The sequence below is a fragment of the Oncorhynchus masou genome, chromosome 33 (assembly GCF_036934945.1).
Source record: "Oncorhynchus masou masou isolate Uvic2021 chromosome 33, UVic_Omas_1.1, whole genome shotgun sequence".
NCBI lineage: Eukaryota > Metazoa > Chordata > Actinopteri > Salmoniformes > Salmonidae > Oncorhynchus > Oncorhynchus masou.
Window position 1 is genome coordinate 38,221,572 of NC_088244.1, and position 23,556 is coordinate 38,245,127.

General features: G+C 41.5%; 2 protein-coding genes across 2 annotated transcripts; one reads left to right on the top strand and one right to left on the bottom strand.

The window, feature by feature from the left end:
* The first annotated feature begins 1,432 nt into the window (after window positions 1–1,432).
* Window positions 1,433–6,669, top strand: LOC135528491 (glycoprotein-N-acetylgalactosamine 3-beta-galactosyltransferase 1-B-like). The gene is made up of 5 exons (XM_064957607.1): window positions 1,433–1,529; window positions 1,796–1,931; window positions 2,775–2,936; window positions 3,202–3,704; window positions 5,107–6,669. Exons 1-5 carry the CDS (start codon window positions 1,446–1,448, stop codon window positions 5,440–5,442), a joined length of 1,221 nt encoding a protein of 406 aa, XP_064813679.1. The 5' UTR covers window positions 1,433–1,445; the 3' UTR covers window positions 5,443–6,669.
* tac3a (tachykinin precursor 3a) lies at window positions 6,440–9,977 on the bottom strand. Its single transcript, XM_064957608.1, has 7 exons — window positions 9,742–9,977; window positions 9,026–9,172; window positions 8,645–8,744; window positions 8,150–8,182; window positions 7,963–8,016; window positions 7,249–7,327; window positions 6,440–6,770 (listed from the first exon to the last, which is right to left on the bottom strand). Exons 2-7 carry the CDS (start codon window positions 9,137–9,139, stop codon window positions 6,752–6,754), a joined length of 399 nt encoding a protein of 132 aa, XP_064813680.1. The 5' UTR covers window positions 9,140–9,172; window positions 9,742–9,977; the 3' UTR covers window positions 6,440–6,751.
* Window positions 9,978–23,556: the final 13,579 nt, after the last annotated feature.

Consider the following 23,556-nt stretch of genomic DNA (forward strand, 5'->3'; position numbering starts at 1 on the left):
GCGGTCTCTCACCTCAATATAACCTCAATGCTACTAGTGTGAAACAGCAAACGGGAGTGGCCAATTTGCTAGAATGTCGTCCATTGAGCTACAGCAGAATGTCAAAAGTGACATTTAGAAAGACGTTTCAGAGACATTAGCCACTCCTGTTTGCTGTTTGCTGTTCCATTGTAGTAGTTTCAATCTCATCTAAAAGTTATTTATACAACAAGAGGATAGACTTATCTCACTAGGACAGAGATTGGCAATTTAGATGGGGGGTGGGTGCCACAAAAAAATATGAACTCATCATGGGAGGCTGCATTGGCTCAAGTGTCTGCATACACACATCCATACCCACACATATAGTCCCAGCTGGCTCCACCATTTTGGGGGCCCTAAACTACATTTTGTTTCCCACACCTTGCGAGCAAAACATTTTCTACACATTTTGCCATGTGGCGTATAAAAAACTTTTCAGTTTTTAAAGCACTTGGCTGCAAATCTACATATTTTGCAATGGGGTAGAGAGTTGATTTTGCTATTTTATAACTCATATCATGTAATTCCACTCCATGGGGCGGAGAAAATTATTTTTAATTTTCTGCAATTCTACACATTTTGTCATAGGGTGAAGAGAAATGTTTGCCGTTTTTAATATGACGCGTCACTAATAAAAGGAATGGGTGCCCCCCAGTCGGTAATTCGACCATGATTACTACAAATTTAGATAGCCTTCCACTAGACTCATTTACCAATCTCAAAAAGGTTAGCTGTTGCACAACCAAATATTGAAATTGCACCTTGTGCATTCTACTATTCTAACTCTCAACAATAAGTTGAAACTCTGAGTTCCCCAAAAATATTGATCCGTAGAAAAAAAGAAGCCCCATGCCAGTGATTGGGGACATTGCCCTGTGACAGTTGCCTATCGGATGGGACATTAAATGGGTGTCCTGATTCTCTGTGGTCACTAAAGATCCCATGGCACTTATCGTAAGAATAGGGGTGTTAACCCCGGTGTCCTGGTTAAATTCCCAATCTGGCCCTCATACCATCATGGCCACCTTTCAATTGTCTCATTCATTCATCCCTCCTCCTCTCCCCTGTAACTATTCCCCTGGCCGTTGCTGTAAAGGAGAATGTGTTCTCAGTCAACTTACCGGGGAAAATAAAACGAAATAGAGCAAGGCCCCTGACTTGGCCTTCAGTGTGTATATAATACAGACAGTTGGACAGAACTATCATGTTCCATGCAAGATAAGTAGAGATTAGTATCAGCTATATTCTGAATATTTTGAGCCTGACGAAAACAATAGGTGAAGTAAATGGTCGACATATGTTTCTGCCTTTTCAATGCCATTGTGTTCCAATCTCAGAAGAGATGCTGTAATTGGAGTGGACCAGGAAGTACCAGAGAGGAGAAGGAGGAGGAGGAGGAGAGGAAGGAGGAGGAGGATACCACCATGAAAGGTCTGAGTGCCTCCAGGTTCTGCTTCTACTTGGGTTTCGTAGTTGGGACCCTCAGCCTGTACCTCTTCCTGCGCCAGGTGTGTTACACATCTATAATCTAGTGGCCTTAAACACCTATATCAACTATTCAGGTAGCCATATAATATTACAATAATATACTTCTGTAATTATTATTCAGATAGCCATATACACCTGTCATTACGGTACTCTCTCCCTGCATTAGTGCACCTACGTAGTACATCTGTCGTTACTGTTGACTGTGTTGATGTTTGATGCTTGGTGTTATCCGTCAGTAAACTGGTTTGTACTTGTACCACACCATATTTATAATGTGAACATACAGCTATGGTTTGAGAGGAGCATGGAGCTCCCTGTGCTGGGAGGGGTCCAGGGCAACTCAGTAGCAGCGGTGGCAGAGGAGAGGCAGGCCAGTGTGGAGAGAGCAGCCCTCATCAATCTCAACGTCCCGCACCACACAGGTACACAGGCCCAATAAGGCCAGGGCCCATCCCAGTGAAAGGAAATTGAGTGCCTCTGAAGATCTCGTAAATCTGTGTGGAAGTTTGAAAGAAGTGCGTTGTGAATGTTTTGTACTTTAATATTGAAAATGAACCTCTTGGCTGCCAAAATTATTAAGACACTAAATTATGAGAATAAAAAGACTCTTTCCAAAACATACATCTAGCCATGTAAATATGACTAATATACAGTGTTACTCTATTCCTGTATAAGGGGACACTGCACCACTGTTCGTCCCCAGTGCCTTTGTTATTGTTTTGTTGGTGAAACCAACTTGTGGAGCCTCCGGCAGCTTGGTAAAAACTAATTGCAAGTACATATTCTGCTCTTCTATTGCTCGTGATGTCAGTTGGGGGAAAAAACTGTGTGTGTTGTAATATCATGGAGGTTCTACCAATTAGATGGGCAAGCAGCAGTTGCTTACATTCATTGTTGGACTTAGAAATGATATGATGTGTACCCATTGATTCTTGTAGAATATATCTTGTAAATGCCTTATGAGCTTAGTTCAACTGTCGTAACCCATCAGAACACGAAACATAAGCTTGTTTTACCCCAATGTTTGTAAACAAAGTAAATGTAAAAAACATTATATATATAGCCTCAAAACAAGGTTAAAACGATCATTTTTATATCATGGATCTTCCTTGGGCATCCATAGCTCTGTCTAATGAATTAGCTAAGCTTTACTCCGTTTTTTTTTTACCGAAACAGGGGTGGGGGACAACGCTTTGTTATTGTTTCTACTGCTGATTGCCCCTTTAAGGATTTCAGCTTAAAAGTGGTGTGGCGATGATTTTCAGGTGAGGACAGTCGCGTGGCAGATGAGTTGTACCGGAAGGTGCGCATCCTGTGCTGGGTGATGACGGGCCCCAGTAACCTGCAGACAAAGGCCCGCCATGTCAAGGCCACCTGGAGCCGCCACTGCAACGTGGTGGTCTTCATGAGCTCTGTCGACGACCCAGGTGGGTACCCAGCCAGGTAGCCTAGAAGGGTATTGAGGCGGGCCGGTTTGAATCCCATGACCAACGGGAAACATCTGGTCAAAAGGATCCTATATAGATGCTATCTCGTGCCTTGTTTCCCTTGAGTAAGGCCCGTGACCCTAACTGCTGTGATGCACAATGGCTGACTCTGTGCTTTGTGCCTGACTGACTCTGGGGGAGGTTGCATTAGAAAGCAAAAAAACAGTAGGAAAATGGACAATGAAGCACTCTTCTTCTTCGCCAGACTTCCCCACCGTAGGGCTGGGGACAGGGGAGGGCCGCGACCAGCTCTACTGGAAGACCATCCGGGCCTTCCACTATGCCCTGGAGCATCATGGGAACGAAGCCGACTGGTTCCTCAAGGCGGACGACGACACCTTCGTAGTGGTGGACAACCTCCGCTGGGTCCTGTCCAATCACACGCCCGAGGAGCCCCTCTACTTCGGCAAGCGCTTCAAGCCCTACGCCAAGCAGGGGTACATGAGTGGCGGAGCGGGGTATGTGTTGAGTAAGGAGGCCCTCAGGAGGTTCGTGGAGGGGTTCAAGACCAAGGTGTGTACCCATACCACCTCTGTGGAGGACTTGGCTCTGGGACAGTGTCTGGAGAAGATGGGGGTTCTGGCCATGGACTCCAGGGATACATGGCAGCGGGAGACGTTTCATCCATTCGTGCCGGAACACCACCTGACTGGGAAGTTCTCCAAGAGCTTCTGGTACTGGAACTACTGCTACTACCCCATCGTAGAGGTCAGTCACCACTGAGCTCTCTCTCTCTTTCTCCTTCTCTTGTTGTCGTTACTTTTGTTGGCTTTCAGTTCCACAGATTTTTAAGATACAAGCCAGAGCTCACCTTGCTCTTAGTCTCTCTCTCTCTCTCTCTCTTTCTCTCTCTTTCTCTCTCTCTCTCTTTCTCTCTCTTTCTCTCTCTCTCTCTCTCTCTTTCTCTCTCTCTCTTTCTCTCTCTTTCTCTCTCTCTCTCGTTCTCTTTCTCTCTCTTTCTCTCTCTCTCTCTCTTTCTCTCTCTTTCTCTCTCTCTTCCACTCTATCTCTCTCTCCCTCTCTTTCTCTCTTTCTCTCTCTCTCTCTGTCTTTCTCTGTTGCTGTCCCTCTCTCTTTTTCTCTCTCTTTTTCTCTCTCTCTCGCCATCTCTCTTTCTTCCTTTCCAGTCTCTCTCTGTCTCTCTGTAGTACTTATCTTATTTATGTAAGACTGTTTAAGATGAACCCAGATAATGGATTACCATTGAATTGAGGGTCAAACTGGGTCAGGAAGACAGTTTTCCAAGAGCTCGAACTTGTTTCCTCTTATAATCCTTTAATTCAATTAATGGCCATCTGTACACTATTGTGCACCAATTGGATATTTACGGCTCAAGGTTTTTTTTGTCTATTAAAGTGTAGGTAGGGCATTTTTTGACCAGGGCATCACTGTCTTACACAAACCCTCTCTGAAACTAGGTACAATATATGGAATATAGACATTCATTTTCGATGAGCAGCCTGAATATAGGCTACATGTTATGTGAAGGATATATCACTGTGAAAATGACAACGTTAGATGTCTGTCCCTCTCCAGCCTTCATAGAAAGAAAGAAATTACATTAAAGTGGATGATTGCTAAAATGGATGATTGCAGTGGAGACAGTGCACTGTCCACAGTAGGAACATTTTCCCATTTTCTTTCATATATTTGTGGTAATTCATTGTGCTTTGCAATGCAAATGAGACACGTTTATTATGAGTCTGTCAGACAGGGACCACCAAGGCACATGACAATACACCTGGGGGTAAACAAGCCATTCAGGTGTCTTTGTGGAGGAAACATAGCCAGTGTCTCCTCTGCTTAACAATGACTGTCAGAAATGTGTTATGAGGTTTTTCCCCCAGTCAAATATACTTGCAGGAATGTGAAATAGACAGTGCACACTCCAATAGTCCGTTTTAAACAGCTGTTGATGCGATCTGATGTATGCCACAGAGGAGTAAGCGTGTGTGTTCCCGAGCTGTATTGCTGTGTGTGTGTGTGTGCGTGCGTGTGTACGCGTGTGCATATGTCACAGGTGTGTGTTTTAAGGGTGGGATTCTGTCAAAAGATACAGTGGAAGGCCATATAGCAATTTTATAGTGCTGGGTTTGCTATTTTCCTCCAGGGTCCCCAGTGCTGCTCAGACCTGGCAGTATCCTTCCACTATGTGGACGCAGAGCTGATGTACACGCTGGAGTACTGGACCTACCACCTCCGTGCCTACGGCTACAGATACCGCTACAGACCTCCACTACCCCAGGGCCTGGTGGAGCGGCTGGCCGAGCCGGAAAGGGCCACTGTGGGGGCAGCTGGTAGAGGGACAATACCAGCTGGTGTTATTGTTGTTGGTGGTGGAGACCAGTCCAAAATGGAGGCAGTGTCATATAAAGGGGCTGCGAGGGAAAGTAAAATCCCCATGGACAATAACAGGACTGCAGTCACACAGGAGAGACAGCAGTGATTCTCTTTGGGTCGACGCCTAACTTCCACTTAAGTGGAATGTGAACGTGGTCATGCATTGGTGTCATTTGGGACTGTTTGATTTGAACCGTTTGAATGTGGGTTTTTTTTACGGTGATAACGGGAGTGTGTTGTTGTGTGTGATTGGAAACAGGACTTGTGAAATGGTCATGCCAGGAACAGGTTTGATATTTCCAACGTTGTGCACCAGTTCCACCACAGTTCAAGTTTAATTGGTTGTGGGGGGTTTTATTCATCCATATACTGTACAACTTTTTACTTGAATGTGTTAACTGTTTTTTTAAATCAATATCTGTTGTTGTTTTGTCTGATATTCTGTTTGAATTCCAATAGTATGCTGTTAGTGACCATGCATCTGTATAAACTTCTAGATCATTTACTTCATGAGGCCCACGCTGCATAAAAACATTCTGACCTGGACATTTCCGGTAGCATGATATCAAGCATTTCTGTGTCTTAGATGTTGATTTGGAAAATGATCATTTCCACAACTAACAGTGATCCTGTATTCCATTCCCTAATTGACTGTCCATAACTATTCAATTCAATATTGGTATTGCACTTTTAGAGAAATATGAAGGGACCTTTATATGTGTGCACTGAACAATGGTCGTTTCTTAACGTTGTCGAGGTTTTCGTCAGAATCTGAGGTTTTCGGCGTCAGGTCAAGCTGACAGAGCACATTTTTGAATGGTATTACATTGCTCTGTGGTGTAGCTAAGTATGAGTGTATTTCATGTCAAATGTAATGGCCATGTTTTTCCTATTTATTCTAGATTATATGCTAAGCAGTTGAATGGCCTTAAAGTGGGGTAGATTATACTTACTATAACTACAGTACTAAAGTATTTTTTGTACAGTACTACTTTATGTTCATTTTTGGTTACATATTCCGGCACTTTGAATTCTCGTTGCTATGATGGTGGATTTAAAATGTTGTAAACAAATATTTTTCAATGAATTGTCAGTATTGTTGCCACATTTGATTATTTCTTTAATTTGAATCACAAACATATGGTAAAGAAATAGTTCTTATCAGATGGATCTGTTACTGATTTCTTTCAGGTAATACATTATAGCTATTAGTTACTATGACAACTCATCGGGCACATGTTACAGTAGCAGGTTGATTTTGGTCAGTTTAAATTCCATAGATGTTTTCGCAAATACTTTGTTTTGTAAAATAAATAGTTGTTTCTTTTCTGTATTGTATAATAATAACTCCAATCTTCTGAAAAGGGGTTTTGCCTTGGCTGGATGTTAGGGATGGGTCTGGATGAATGTCTTGTCTACAACCCACGCCGAAACCTGGATCAAAAAAGTAACAGTGGATTTTTAGTTAGACATTTATAATCAGTAAAGTTTCTAGTACTGTTTAATGCAACGCAGAACGTGAGAAAATATAAAGCACTTGATATAACTTATTGTTATTCAATGTATTCTACACTCTGAGAAAAAAAGGGTTCCAAAAGGGTTCTTCTGCTCTCCCCATAGGAGAACCCTTTTGGGTTCCATGTAGAACCTTCTGTAGAAAGGGTTCTATGTTGAACCCAAAAGGGTTCTACCTGGAACCAAAAACAGTTCTTCAAATGGTTCTCCTATGGGGACTGCCCGAAGAACCCTTTGAAGTTGGAGACACCACCTTTTGTCTAAGAGCGTACTACGTAGAGAGATGAGCTAATGCTGACACATGTACTGTATTTAAGGCATACGTGGAAACCTGCGTAGCATCAAATGCATGGAGTCTACTAAATGATATGGGAGAGCAAATGTCTCACGCACACACCTCAGTCTGCACTTATTAAAGAATAAGCCTCCTCTTCTTGTCTCAGGGTATGCCTCCTTTCTCAAAGGACGCATGTTGCCTGTTAGAGAGAACACACACTGGGTCACTGAGCTGGGGGGAAAAAAAGCATTATCTCCACTGCACATTGGATTATTATGGAGGTATAGATGAATTAACCCTTTAGTGCAGTGGACTAAATCAGGGTCACACTGAGTGGTTTTTTTCTAGTCTTAAACACATCTACTTTGAAACAAAAGTACACACCTCACACACATGGCGATGGGCTTAAGAAAAGAAGACACCTGTACCATGTCAGATATAGAGTTGAAATGTATTACATTGTGACGTTGCATCGCAATATTACTCGTCATATACATCACAGAAGACTGAATTAAAACAAAACCGCTTGACATAGAAACACCGGATTTGCAGCGTAAAAAAAAGGTGTACTTATGATGAAATGATGAAAAATATGAATAACATTCCACCCATGAGGCCACTAGAGGGCGCTTTGGTCATTTGACTGCAGGTAATGTATGCTACTTAGCAGATGCTTTTATCCAAAGCATCTTTAAAATACAATCCCTGTATGAATGAGCCCATGACCTTGGTGTTTATTGCTAGTACCACACTCTTATCAACTGAGCCACACAAACTGAGCTGCAGAGGAACATTAGATGAGATTCTCACGCCCGCCCGCCCGCCCACACTCACCTTGTTCCAAGTTTCTTCTGCCCATAAGCCCAACAAAGACATCATCCATCTCTCCTTTGACAAACACGGTTAAATCATTATCAAATGCCGGTGTTCGCAGTATATGAAGTTACAGTTGTTCTGTTAAAAGCTAATAACATTCCTATTGATATGTAAAACAAACAGTAAATCAATGGTTATTCCTTACTTTTATGTGGAGAAGGAGGTACTTCATAAATATCTGTGAAAAAGCAAGTCAATTGTAAAAAAAAATGCGTAAAACCCAATAAAAATGTTTATTCAATAAAAAGTAAATTAGTGGTGTGAATACTGTAATTTCCCTGCAGTGAACTCCTGCTTCAACATTGAACATGTTTGAGTAAATAAAGACTAGGACACATTGTTAAACATTGTTAATCTATACATCATCAAAGATTACTCAGTGCATGAATTGGGCAGGAGCTCACTGGAGCTGAGTCCCTGCACCTCCAATTATCTACTGCTTGATCTCCTGTTCCTCTTACAGAATATTAGCTCAAATGTATAGTGGCGCTCCTGCACTTCAATATAAACAGTACCGGCACCCAAAATGAGTACAGGAACCTATAACAGTCCAAGTTAAGCACCGAGACAACTGTTGTCTGCTGAGGGTCTTAACTTTGATTGATTGATGGTAAGATGCAGATACAGAGCTGAAGCTTACCAGCGCCCCTTCTACCCATCAGCCCAACAAAGCTGTCATAATCTAGGTCGTTATATCTCTTCAGAATGGTCCGCTTGAGGTTTTCAAGACCTGGAGTATCCTGTAAAGACAACGATGATATGCCATTAATAAGCATCGTTTTCTCTCATTCGTAGACATGACATCAGTCCCCCCCAAAAAAAGAATAATCGGAATGACACATGAAAAAGGTTATCTTTCCGCAGATGAGGCTTTAATTTGATCCGACCCCCTACAGTCATTTGCTTTGAATTGACAGTTATGTTTTAAACCATTATATACCTAGATAAATAAAATAAAAATATTTTTTAACGTTACCATATGAGGGTTAAATAGATACGGTTGGATGAGAAACTTCCTTACCTCTGAGTCAGCAGTTGATCTGAGCGCCCCAGCAGCAGGCTCCTCGCAGCTGGACTGGCTTGAGCGGAGTTTCATGACGAGGAACAGAGCCACCAGCAACAATCCGTTTTTCATCTTCTTATTAACACCACCTATAGCCTAGACAAGCTGTGATGTTGGGTTGACAATAATATCAACATTTAGAGATACATTTGTTTGACGCATTAGAATAAATAACTTCCAAGCTGCAAAATGCTTAATTTATAGAGCTCAGCTGAAACCAGCAAACGCGCACCAAGTATGAAACGGACTTGACATTGAAAATCCACAATGAATAATAGACTAGAAGACTGCAACAGCAGGCCTAAACATTCGTTTCTCTTCTAAAATGTAGTGATAACTGGTTTTAAATTGTGCGTAATGCGCACGGAATGTTTTCCATTTATTGTGAAATGAAAGGCTATATTACTAAACCTTGACAGTCATTTGATTTGTAGATATGTTTTCCGAATAGGCTACAACAATTACGCTATCATGTAGGCTATAGGCCTATAGAAAAAGTCCAAAATGTTTTTGTTGTTCAGCTTGCAGACACAGTTGATTCGTTGCGTCTCCAAATGTCCCTGCAAAACTCCCGCCAACCAATTGATGGACAAATACATTCGGAATAACTTGAAATAGACTCTATAACAAACCAAATACGGTACACATCTATCAAAATATATATATATATTTACCTGTTTTCCGACGTGGTAATATTCGAATATGAATATTATGTTAAAGACAGTTGGAGAAGACCGTGCGCGCGCCCGGGTGCGGATGCTTGGTGGTGAGAGCGAAACGATGATACGGATAGCTCCTGCAGTGCAGCGACGAGATCCGCGAGGACAGAGTGATGTGTCCACTATTCTGTTTATTAAATCATAGCTGTGTATCTGCGCGAGTCCAATCAGCTTCAGAAACGTAGGTGGGGTCTCGACGTCTTATATCACATTCTCGTGTATCCCCATAGTCATACCACTGATGATGATAATGATCAGGATGTTAAAATGGAGCCAATGGCGCCTAGCTGTCATCCGAAAAAAGAACACCATGATCCATTCAGTGTCCCCAAACGTTCCATTGTCCTATTCTTTGATAGGCGACATTACACGAATCTGATTGGTAGGCTTGTGAAGTTCAACGGATGCTGGTCTTATGATTTCAGCTGGGTTTCTTATTTTCAAATAGTTGTGGTAATGACTGTATGACTATCTATCGGTTGGAGATGATTCATATTTAGGCCCAACGGTTTCATTTTTCAACAGGTTGGGACGAACATACGAGTTTCAAAGACAGTACCACGTGGAACTGTATTGCTCACTATCTCTCTCTTTGGCTGACTTGAATATTGTTTGCTCTGCCCTCGTTCACTGCAAAATAGTTCGTCTCCTCATGGTGCCCTGTCCTCTTGATTGCTTAATTGTAATGGTCATTGACGAGAGCCCAATCCATCTAGGAAGTCATTAGACGACAGAGATAGGAGCTGCCACAGCGCCACGAGACTACGCGGATGGATGTCTTGGAGAGAGCAAATTGAGCTGCTGCCTACGTGCAGAGTTGATTAGGGAAAGAGAGAGCGGGAGAAAGGAGTCATCGGTGGCCTATGCTCTCTGATGAGTGATGGATGTGATCTAAGAAAATAAGTATGAATATGAATAAACTATATAATATTTCTTTTTTTAATACTCAGATAATACATAAGGAAATAGAAATTCTCTCCCCGCTTTCAAAAACCAAAACATCAAATGAATGCTAAATTTGAATGTAAATGCATGTCCAGCATAGTTGCTCTGAGGCCAATTTTAGAACATTTGTTTACTGTGTGAGGGAATTGAAAGTAAATTTCTGATTTATATGCAGGTTTGACCTAATTGAACCCAGCAAAGTAATGTGAATGAGTCTGTCGTGACTCACGAGTTGATTGCTGCAGCCATAAAATAAGTCCATGACTCAAATAAGTGTATGTGTGTCCGTGTCCATTTGTGGAGGGCATGTTGTCCAGCCGCCTAGCGAGAGAGAAGAAGAAATTTGGGATTGTTTCATCACAATTCAATCCGCTAAAGATGCCAAAGTGATTGGCAGTCAGTCTCTCTCTGTATGTGTGTATGGGTATGAGTGTGTATGTGGGTCTGTGTTTCTAAACGTCTTTTTAAATTGCTTTCTCTGCTGCTAAATCTTTACTTAAACGCTTCTGACAGCCATTGCCAACAATTGTCAATTCTGCAACTTTCCTCAAGCATGACATTAGACCCAAAGCATATGATTCTTTTCCTCAAAAAGAAGAAGAATATTGATTGAAGTGTGTGAAGCATCAGTATCAGTCATTTGTTGAAGCATTTGTTTTCTGGGAAATGTCAAAACCACAATGATTTTTGATAGTTTGGTGTTTCCTTCATATGCAAATGTATATTATTATACCAAATTAAAACATTTTTATCACTCCGTTTTTCAAAAATGAAAACGTAATCTCTTACCAACGCTTGAACTCAACTCAATGCAGTGTTTAACAGCAGTAGGCAAATAAATCAACAACTATTTTGCCTCACAATTAAAGCATACTCTGGCAATCAGATTCAACTACAATGGATGTTTTGTGAATCACAGCACACCGCATCTGTACAAGCCATTCATTTTTAATTTATATAAACTTTAAAGATCGTAGCGCCTGGGGACGATGGCTGTGGGGAATATAACAGATGAGAACAACACACACACACACACACACACACACACATTGGGGAGATAACAGATATGAACGACTTTAGTCTCTAGGGACTGTGATTAGAAAGAGGAGGGACTAAATACACGGAACAACAAAGGACAGGCATGGAAGCAAATGTTCCAATGGTTTCATATTACAAAAGGTTAACAGTGTAGTGTTTTAATAATGAACTCCAGGCCATATGTGGTTGTTCCTGTATTTTCTAGATACACAAGTAGACCAAAGAGTGGGTGTTGGTGTGTGCGGTGGCCAAGCTGGTGTGCGGAGGTGTCAGGTCGGGGGTCGGGGGTCGGTGGTGGAGAGATCTGACAGAAGTGGGCGCGAGGAAGTCGTTAATCTGTTACATAATTGATGATTTTTTATTGATGATTTTACCCTTCCTTCTAATCAAAGGACCTCACTCTGAATACTAACAGTGGGCTATAAGTGAGACCTGGGGCTGGGTGCCAGAGGGGATGTTTACCTGCTGCTACTGGTCCCTAGCTGGGTATGGGGAACCCCCTCTCTCTCTCTCTCTCTCTCTCTCTCTCTCTCTCTCTCTCTCTCTCTCAATTTCTCTCTCTCTCTTTCTCAATTCAATTCAATTCAATGGCTTTATTGCCATGGGAAACATATGTTAACATTGCCAAAGAAATTGAAGTATGTAATAGACAAAAGTGAAATAAACAATACAAATTACAGTTTTTCTCAATTGCTAAAACACTAAAACCCATTGGCTGAACAAAGTTCTCAGTTGCCTGGACTCATTTAGCTAATTATGCAGTCTGTTGTCAATACCTTAAACCATTTCACATGGTAAAACACAGTCTGTTGTCAATACCTTAAACCATTTCACATGGTGAAACACAATTTGCAGATCTGACTTAGACTTTTCAGCAAAACTCTAAACACATTCTCATTCTCAAAACACATTCTGCACTCTAATGCACATGTCATCCATACTGGTAAACACAAGTGGCAACAATCAAATAAAAATAGAGATCATATGTCATTGATTGAACACAACCACTCAAAATTGATTTAACCTGTTTCAAATGATGCGACACAACCAATATAAGCCAGTTTAGAGAGCAAACAGGTTGTTGAAGGTGGGAAGGAGAAAGTCCGAGAATGGATACTGTAGTACAGTGCATTGTAGGCTGTATACTGTACAATGGACAAATTGTATGGCCCTGAACATTGTGCTTTCCATTTATTACAGTTTTTTTGGATTGCTTACACACTAAAATTAAAAGTAGTACACTATTAGCAAAACCTTACACTCAAGAAGCAAAACATCAACCCATATTTGCACAACTATAAGCACATTGTCAACCTCACACTTGTTGCAAAACACTACACACAGTGATTTGCAAAACACTTAACATACATTACACACAAAAATCTATCATGAAGTCACGTCCTTGCAATACCAAAGCACTGACTGTCAAATTACCACACCGTCCAACCAATTGGTTCAACAAGTCATCAGGTGTGCAAACACTTGTTTGCTCAATTGTAGACACACCAATCAGGTGTATAAGCACTATAAAAAGCAGCAGGTGAGTTCATCGGTCTTCAAGCACAATGGAAAGAGTCAGAGAAAGAGTAAGACGAGGAGGAGGAGGAGGACGAGGAGGGGAATGAGGAGGACGAGGAGGAGAACGAGGAGGAGAACGAGGAGGACGAGGAGGAGGAGGAGGAGGAAGGGGAGGAAGAGGAAGACAAGAAGGTGCGTAAAGAGGACCGAATCTGACAAATGAGATCCGCGCAACACTGGTTGACCACGTTGTCAACCACGGCTTGACGCTGAGGGAGGCTGGACTGCGAGTACAGTGGCAAGTGTGATGAGAACATTTAGACTGGAAAATAGGTATTGTAAAAATATCATCATATCAAAAACATCTGCACGGTTTCAGTAACTGCTTACAGTACTGTATTCTATGCACTATCAGCACTTCTGTTACCTTTCCTGTGAAATTACTGTACTATTGTATACTGTTTTTTTTCTACATAGGATTGAGGGTCAGGGACGACAAGGGGGAAGGCCTCTTATGTTCACAGAACAGCAAGAGAGTGATAGTAAACATGGTTTTGGCCAACAATGCTATAACACTCAAGCAGCTCCAAGCTAACATTGTCAATAACCACGCCATTTTCAACTATATCCACCAGGTCTCAACAGCAACACTGGCACACATCCTAAACAAAAAACATATTCAAATGAAGCAATTCTTTTGAGCGCAATTCCAAAAGGGTGAAACGACTGTGGCATGATTATGCAAAGGTATGTATTCACTTTAGCAGTGTGATCTTGCATACTGTCTCATAATCTTTTTACTGTACTGTAATATGTATACTAGATCTACACTGAACTACACAATATCTTCCACCATACTCTCCATTCCTCAACCCTATAGAAGAGTTTTTCTCGGCATGGCGGTGGAAGGTATATGATCTCCGTCTCCAGGCTGAGGTACCCCTCATCCAAGCCATGGAGGAGGCCTGTGACCAGATGGAGGTAGCAGCAATGCAAGGATGGATTCGTCATTCAAGACGTTTCTTTCCAACGTGTCTTGCTAATGACAACATTGCCTGCGATGTTGATGAAATTCTCTGGCCAGATCCAGCTAGGCGAAGAGACAATGTCTAGTTATTTAAAAAAAACAATGTTGAACTTACAATACGTAAAGTGACGTTTGGTTACAGTATTATGAATCTCCATGTCAACATTTTGGGCGTGTTGAGAAATAAATTAGTTTCTTCAGTCTGCAACATTGGTCTTGTGTAGTGTTTGGTGAATTTACATTATATTTGTACTTTGTTGATAGTAACCTACTCTAATCATAGGGAAGTAAAAGTGTTTTAGGTTTATCACAGCAGAGTGTAACTCGTGCAAACAGAGTATAGTAATGTGAAACGTGTGTTTCATATGGTAACAAAGTGTGGTTTTTAAAAAGAAGTGTATAGTTTTTACAAGAGTGTTTAATTCATTCTGCAAAGGATCTGTAGTGTTTTAGTAATTGGGTGTGTGGTTGTGCTAATTCTGTGTAGTGTTTTGAAAACACGGGCCCTGTTTTGAAAATCGTGCTTAAGCAAATCAAAAAAAACTGTAACAGTACTGACTGCTCAATAGATGTTGACTGGTTGCAGGTTCATATCAACAAAGAACACGAATTACAGTATCACAGAGACAAAGGACAAGTTTGTGATATGCAGGGTACAGTACTGTAAAAATAGGGGTACAAGGAGGAGGAAGAACAAAAAACAAAATTGCAAAGAGCAAAGCAGAGTAGTAATTTATGATCAATTTTGAGTTACTATGATAGAACATTTTTTCGTTCATCAAAAGAAAATGACGGAAAAATATGAATATTTTTTACTTCTCCCTGAGAATTGTATGTTTTGAACAATGTGATTTCTATTTTTCGGTGTATTATTCACTGACTGCTTGAGAGTGTATATCATTTTGATCACTTTGTTTATGATTTGAGAGCAGTGTTTGATTTTGAACACAGGTAAAACTGTTTTGAGGTGAATGTTTCATTTTGCAAGAGGAGTCAGAGGTTTTGTAAATAGTGCTTGAAGATGAGGTTTTGTGTTTAATGTTTTCAGGAAATGGAGCAAGGTTTCAGAAATTGTGTTTTAGCAATTGAGAAAAACAATAACACCAAACATTACACTCACAGAAGTTCCAAAAGATTAAAGACATTGTCATAGTATGTCTGTCTATAGTGTTGTAACGATGTGCAAATAGTAAAGTGCAAAAGGGAAAATAAATTAACATAAACATGAATTGTATTTACAATGGGGTTTGTTCTTCACTGGTTGTGGTAACAGGTCACACATCTTGTGATGTCACGCTGTGGTATTTCACCCAGTAGATATGGAATTGATCAAAATTGGGTTTCTTTTCAAGTTCTTTGTGGATCTGTGTAATCTGAGGGAAACATGTGTCTCTAATATGGTCATACATTTGGCAGCGTGTTAGGAAGTGCAGCTCAGTTTTCACCTCATTTTGTGGGCAGTGTGCACATAGCCTGCCTTCTCATGAGAGCCAAGTCTGCCTACGGCGGCCTTTCACTGAGTCTGTACAAACAATAGTCAAAGTTTTCCTTAAGTTTGGGTCAGTCACAGTGGTCAGGTATTCTGCCACTATGTACTCTCTGTTTAGGGTCAAATAGCATTCTTGTTTGCTTTGTTTTTTTGTTAATTCTTTCCAATGTGTCAAGAAATTATATTTTTGTTTTCTCCTGATTTGGTTGGATCTAATTGAGTTGCTGTCCTGGGGATCTGTGGGGTCTGTTTGTGTTCATGAACAGAGCCCCAGGACCAGCTTGCTTAGGGGACTCTTCTCCAGGTTCATCTCTCTGTAGGTGATGGCTTTGTTATGGAAGGTTTGGGAATCGCTTCCTTTTAGGTGGTTGTAGAATTTAACGTCTCTTTTCTAGATTTGGATAATTATCTGGTATTGTTCTAATTCTGCTCTGCATGCATTATTTGGTGTTTTACGTTGTACACTGAGGATGTTTTTGCTGAATTTTGCATGCAGTCTCAATTTGGTGTTTGTCTCATTTTGTGAATTCTTGGTTGGTGAGCGGACCCCAGACCTCACAACCACAAAGGGCAATGGGTTCTATAACTGATTCAACTATTTTTAGCCAGATCCTAATTGGTATGTCTAGTGTTATGTTCCTTTTGATGGCATAGAAGGCCCTTCTTGCCTTGACTATAAGCTAATTCACAGTTTTGTGGAAGTTACCTGTGGCGTTGATGTTTAAGCCGAGGTATGTATAGTTTTTTTGTGTGCTCTAGGGCAACGGTGTCTAGATAGAATTTGTATTTGTGGACCTGGCGACTGAACCTTTTTTGGAACAACATTATTTTTTTGTCTTACTGAGATTTACTGTCAGGGCCCAGGTCTGACAGAATCTGTGCAGAAGATCTAGGTGCTGCTCTGGGCCCTCCTTGGTTGGTGACAGAAGCACCAGATCATCAGCAAACAGTAGACATTTGACTTCAGATTCTAGTAGGGTGAGGCCGGGTGCTGCAGACTGTTCTAGTGCCCTCGCCAATTCGTTGATATATGTTAAAGAGAGTGGGGCTTAAGCTGCATCTCTGTCTCACCCCATGGCCATGTGGAAAGAAATGTGTGTGTTTTTTGAGAATGTTTGTGTACATGGATTTTATATTGTCGTATGTTTTCCTCCCAACCCAACTTTCCATCAGTTTCTATAACAGACCCTCATGCCAAATTGAGTCAAAGGCTTTTTTGAAATCAACAAAACATGAGAAGATTTTGCCTTTGTTTTTGTTTGTATGCGTGTCAATTAGGGTGTGCAGGGTGAACACGTGGTCTGTTGTACAGTAATTTGGTAAAAAGCCAATTTGACATTTGCTCAGTACATTGTTTTCACTGAGGAAATGTAAGAGTCTGCTGTTAATGATAATGCAGAGGATTTTCCCAAGGTTGCTGTTGACGCATATCCCACGGTAGTTATTGGGGACACATTTGTCTCCACTTTTGTGGATTGGGGCGATCAGGCCTTGGTTCCAAATACTGGGGAAGATGTCAGAGCTAAGGATGATGTTAAAGAGTTTAAGTATAGCCAATTGGAATTTGTTGTCTGTATATTTTATCATTTCATTGACGATAGCATCAACACCACAGGCCTTTTTGGGTTAGAGGGTTTGTATTTTGTCCTGTAGTTCATTCAATGTATTTGGAGGATTCCAGTGGGTTCTGGTAGTCTAAGATTTGTTTTTGATCATGTATATGTTTTTGCTGTTTGCTCTTTGTTATAGGGCCTAAAAGATTGGAGAAGTGGTTTACCCATACATCTCCATTTTGGATAGATAACTCTTCGTGTTGTTGTTGGTTTAGTGTTTTCCAATTTTCCCAAAAGTGGTTAGAGTGTATGGATTCTTCAATTACATTGAGCTGATTTCTGATGTGCTGTTCCATATTTTTCCGAAGTGTATTTCTGTATTGTTTTAGTGATTCACCATAGTGAAGGCGTAGACTCAGGTTTTCTGGGTCTCTATGTTTTTGGTTGGATAGGTTTCTCAATTTCTTTCTTAGGTTTTGACAATCTTCATCAAACCATTGTCTTGGTGTTACTTTTCTTCTTTCTGATTGACATTTTTTAGATTTGATAGCGAAGCTGAGAGGTCAAATATACTGTTTGGGTTTTCTACTGCCAAGTTTACACGTTCACTATTACAGTGGAAGGTTTTGTCCAAGAAGTTAAAAGGGATTGAATTTGTTGTTGCCTAATTGTTTTTTGGTAGGTTTCCACATTCCTTCCATCTTTAGCATTTCTTAATATTATTCAGTTCCTTTGGCTTTGATACCTCATGATTGAGAATTGCTCTGCTCTAGTAGACTGTGATTTTGCTGTGATCTGATAGGGGTGTTAGTGGGCTTACTGTGAATGCTCTGAGATATTCTCAGTTGAGGTCAGCAATAAAGTAGTCTACAGTGCTACTGCCAAAAGATGAGCGAGAGGTGTACCTACCATAGGAGTCTCCTCGAAGCCTGCCATTGACTATGTACATACCCTGCGTGCGACAGAGCTGCAGGAGTTGTGACCCTTTTTTGTTGGTTATGTTGTTGTAGTTGTGCCTAGTGGGGCATATGGAGGAGGGAATGTTGTCACCTCCATGCAGGTGTTTGTCCCCCTGTGTACTGAGGGTGTCAGGTTCTTGTCCAGTTCTGGCATTTAGGCCACCACAGACCAGTACATGTCCCTGGGCCTGGAAATGATATGATTTCCCCATCCAGGATGGAGAAGCTGTCTTCATTAAAATATGGGGATTCTAGTGGGGGGATATACACTTGAAGTCGGAAGTTTACATACACCTTAGCTGACTACATTTAAACTCAGCTTTTCACAATTCATGACATTTATTCCTAGTAAAAACTCCCTGTCTTTAGGTCAGTTAGGATCACCACAAGAATGTGAAATGTCAGAATAGAGAATGATTTATTTCAGCTTTTATTTATTTCATCACATTCCCAGTGGGTCAGAAGTTTACATAGACTCAATTAGTATTTGGTAGCATTGCCTTTAAATTGTTTAACTTGGGTCTAACGTTTCGGGTAACCTTCCACAAGCTTCCCACAATAAGTTGGGTGCATTTTGGCATTCTTGACAGTGCTGGTGTAACTGAGTCAGATTTGTAGGCTACCTTTTTCGCACATGCTTTTTCAGTCTCAATAGGATTGAGGTCAAGGCACCCAACTTATTGAGGTCAAGGCTTTGTGATGGCCATTCCAATACCGTGACTTTGTTGTCCTTAAGCCATTTTGCCACAACTTTGGAAGTATGCTTGGGGTCATTGTCCATTTGGAAAACACATTTGCGAACAAGCTTTAACTTCCTGACTGATGTCTTTAGATGTTGCTTCAATATATCCACATAATTTTCCATCCTCATGATGCCATCTATTTTGTGAAGTGCACCAGTCCCTCCTGCAGCAAAGCATCCCCATAACATGATGCTACCACCTCCATGCTTCACTGCTGGGATGGTGTTCTTCGGCTTGCAAGCATCCCCCTTTTTCCTCCAAACATAACGATGGTCATTATGGCCAAGCAGTTCTATTTTTGTTTCATCAGACCAGAGGACGTTTTCTCCAAAAAGTACAATCTTTGTCCCCGTGTGCAGTTTGCATTACCATAGTCTGTATTTTTTATAGCTGTTTTGGAGCAGTGGCTTCTTCCTTGCTGAGCAGCCTTTAAGGTTATGTCGATAAGGGACTCGTTTTACTGGGGATACAGATACTGTTGTACCTGTTTCCTCCAGCATCTTCACAAGGTCCTTTGCTGTTGTTCTGGGATTGATTTGCACTTTTCACACCAAAGTACATTCATCTCTAGGAGACAGAACGCATCTCCGTCCTGAGCGGTATGACGGCTGCGTGGTCCCATGGTGTTTATACTTGCGTACTATTGTTTGTACATATGAATGTGGTATCTTCAGGCATTTGGAAATTTCTCTAAAGGATGAACCAGACTTTGCTGATTTCTTTTGATTTTCCCATGATGCCAAGCAAAGGCACTGAGTTTGAAGGTGGGCCTTGAAGTTTGAAGGCACAGTCAACTTAGTGTATGTAAACTTCTGACCCTCTGGAATTGTGATACAGTGCATTATATGTGATTGTTGGAAAAATGACTTGTGTCCTGCACACAGTAGATGTCCCAACCGACTTGCCAAAACTATAGTTGATTAACAAGAAATTTGTGGAGTGGTTGAAAAACGAGTTTTAATGACTCCAACCTAAGTGTATGTAAATTTCCGACTTTGTAGGTAGTACACAGGAGGACATTTTCTCCGTTATGATCATTTCCTTTTGAATTTCTAGCCAAGTGTAAAATGTTCTTGTTTTGATTAATTTAATAGATTGAGTTAGGTCCGCTCTACAGCAAATTAGCATACCCCCTGAGTCCCTTCCCTGTTTCACACCTGGTAGTTTAGTGGATTGAACAACCAGCTCTCTGTAACCTAGAGGGCAACCAGTGGGTCCATCTCCTCTATACCATGTTTCTTGTAGGATGACAATGTCTTTATTTCTGATTTCTTTGGTGAAGTCCAGGTTCCTGCTCTTTAGGCCAAAGGCAGATGACCTCAGGCCATGAATATTCCAGGTTGAGATAGTCAAGCTTTTGTGTTCCATAAAGTGTCCAAAGTTGTAGATTGTGTGGTTTGGCCTCAGACCAGTAAGTGTGAGCAGAGCCTGCTGGGTGTCAGGTACATGCCGTTGGCTTGGGCTAGTGTAAGAGGTAGGGTTGGGCCTGTTTTCCTGCTCACGGCCTGGGCGTATGTGTGACTTCCATGTTTAGGGCCTATTTGCGGGAGTGGGGTACATGGGGAGGGCAGGAGGGGCATAGGTATAATCGGAGGAGCCTAAATGAGGTGTGGGCATGGCTTGGAGGGGGGGTTGATTATTTGGGGTGGGGTTGTGGATGTGGATGTGGTTGGTGGTGCTCTGGTCTGAATGTAGGTCCTCTCGGTGTGTGTCTTCTATGTGTAGGTCCAGGGGGGGTCCCACAGGTCTGGGGAGTGTCTTGCTGGTCTGGTAGGGGTGTTTATTGATCTGTTGCTTCTGCGTTTAAGGGCGATGTCCTTTAGGGTCCAAGCGAAGGTGGGCACTGCTGCCTTGTATAGGTGGACCTGGTCGTAAAGGCTGTTCAAGTCCAGGGTGGAGGGACGTGTCAGATAAACATTTGGTTTTAAGGCAAAGTCATGGGAAATACTTGCTTTCATCCACTTTATGGTAGCAGCGGGGAAGTCTTTTCATGGTAGCAAGGTGGAGATAGAAAAAGTAGAAGAAGCTTTTTCAACCTCTCCCTTGAGTGCCGTGGCCACCCTATCCTGCTGTGCTCTCAGGTCGTTTGTGCCTGAATGTATTATTATGTGGCTGGGTGTCCCTAGTTGGTCCTCAGACAGAATGTCTAGGGCGTGCTGGATGTTTGGACACCAGAGTTTAGACACTGTGTTTGGGAAAAGTTTATATATTTCCCATTTGAGTTCATAAGTAGTGCCATCTGTGGCTTTTGTATGTCCTCAGCGGGTGTGGTGGGGTTGTCACTGTCAAGGTGGTTGACAGGGAGGGGGGGGCTCAGAGTGGGTGGAATCCCCTGGGCTTTGGGTTCTTCATTTGTCTGTCCTGCTGTGATGTCGACACTATGGTCTGGGGTGGACTGTTCTGCTGTGGTGTCAAGACTTTTGTCGGGAGCTGAGGTGGGCTGTTCTGCTGCCTTCTCTGTGGGGGTGTTCTCTGTCACACGCCATCTCCCTCACCCTCTCCTCCAGCACTCTGATCCTCTCCTCCAGTGCTCTGTTCTTCTCCTGCTCCTTCTCTTTCTCCTGTCGATGTTGTCTCACCAGAGTCCAGATATGTCTCTCTCCACCTCCAACTCTCTGGGTCTGGTTGAGGGGGTGTTGTTGAGCCGGACAATATTTTGTGCTGACTGGATGGAGTGTGTTCACCTCCTGCTCCAGCTCCAACTGTCTTGCCTCTCTCTCTGGCAAAATTGTAAGATTGTGTTACAATACTTTTACTGCATCAAATGCTGTTTTATTCAACAGAATAGAGTATTCTTAACTATTGTGTGTGTGTTCTACTGAGGATGGGCCTCTGGGAGATAACACTGACAGGGAATATACGATGTCTTTCGGGTGACAAAACTTAAAGAGCATTCCAGAGCATGTTCTGTTCTTCCTGTTCTATACCATACCAAGGAGAGATGGTTCCAGTTTGTAGTCTGAAGGCCAGACACTGGTCTCTATACAATGAAAACTGTTGACACAGCAGATACTGTCTGCTATGCATTATAGGTATCTTTCACACAAATCTTAACCTTGTGATCCATTCTATAAATCTGTTTTTTTGTCATGTAGGTTGAAAGGGGTGTATCTTGGCTATAAAAGACCTTTGTACTTTTGAATCGGCGCTCTCAACCAATCATTTGACAGTGAATCGTCGAACAGCCATGACTAGCCATCATTATTGTAACTCAATCGATTCACTTCATATGTGTGCGTTGTATTGACCTGCTCCATTATCAATTTAATAAGTGATTAAAGATTTAGCTTAAGTATAACTCTGACTTGTGTGATGAGTTTGTCGCTCTTCATTTGATAGTAAAGAAATGAACCACCACACTCCTCCCCAGCCCTAGAGAACCTGGGATGTGGGGTGAAATCTGTTGAGGTCATGGGAGTGGTAGTCACGATCGTCGTCAAGGAACAACAAAACAAACAACAAACGACAAAACAAACGTGAAGCTCTGCCACTAACAGGGACAACCCACAAATGAGAAAAGGCAAAAAGGCTGCCTAAGTATGATTCCCAATCAGAGACAACGATAGACAGCTGTCCCTGATTGATAATCATACCCGGCCAAAAACAAAGAACCAGAAAGCATAGACTTTCCCACCCGAGTCACAACCTGACAAAACAAACATAGAGAATAAAATACAGCTGTGTAGATGTTCTCAAAGAGGGACCTGTTGGTATTTTGAACTCCAATTAATCATTCTCAGATCTTTATAATAACACGCAAATGTTTTACAGGTGATTCAACTATATTGAGTCACCTGTAAAACGATGGGATTCATTACATTGACATTTATGATACTGACTTTCATGACATCGACGTAAACTTCAATTTGAAAGGAATTTGTACAGAACTACTACAATTTCAATGTTGACTATTATTTGAAGTTGAACCATGTAATAACCACGAGGAACACTTGTACAGGCGGTGGATAAGTTTGGCCGTTGTGACCTGGCTGTGGATGTTTCCATAAGAAGCATGACGTTTTTCTATAGAAGCGTAGAAGATGCCGGTGAGGCGTTTTCTTGGGAAATGTTCTGCTACCCAGGGTACCTAGAATTGGAATGAAACAACACTCACATTCTAATTCAATAGTTTTCAACCAGTCTGTTGTTCTTGGAACAATACTGCAGGAGAATAATACATGAGAATGTCAAATGAAAGAACATTGCCGTGTCTACGGTTTAGCAGATGTTATAGCGGATGCAGCGAAATCATTATGTTACTAGCTCCTGACAATGCAGTAAAATTATTTTAAAAAGTACACAAATAGTCATCATTTTTTAAGAAAAAAAAATCAGCAAATTTGAAACAAATCTGATTAACAACCCAAATAGCACTGTAACAGTAATCCAAATACACCAGATGAATTTGCAGCAGATATACTAAGAATGATATATACAGCAGTAGATATAGTAGAATGAGCTTTGTCAAGAATCCAGTATATAAATAATTATGCAGTGT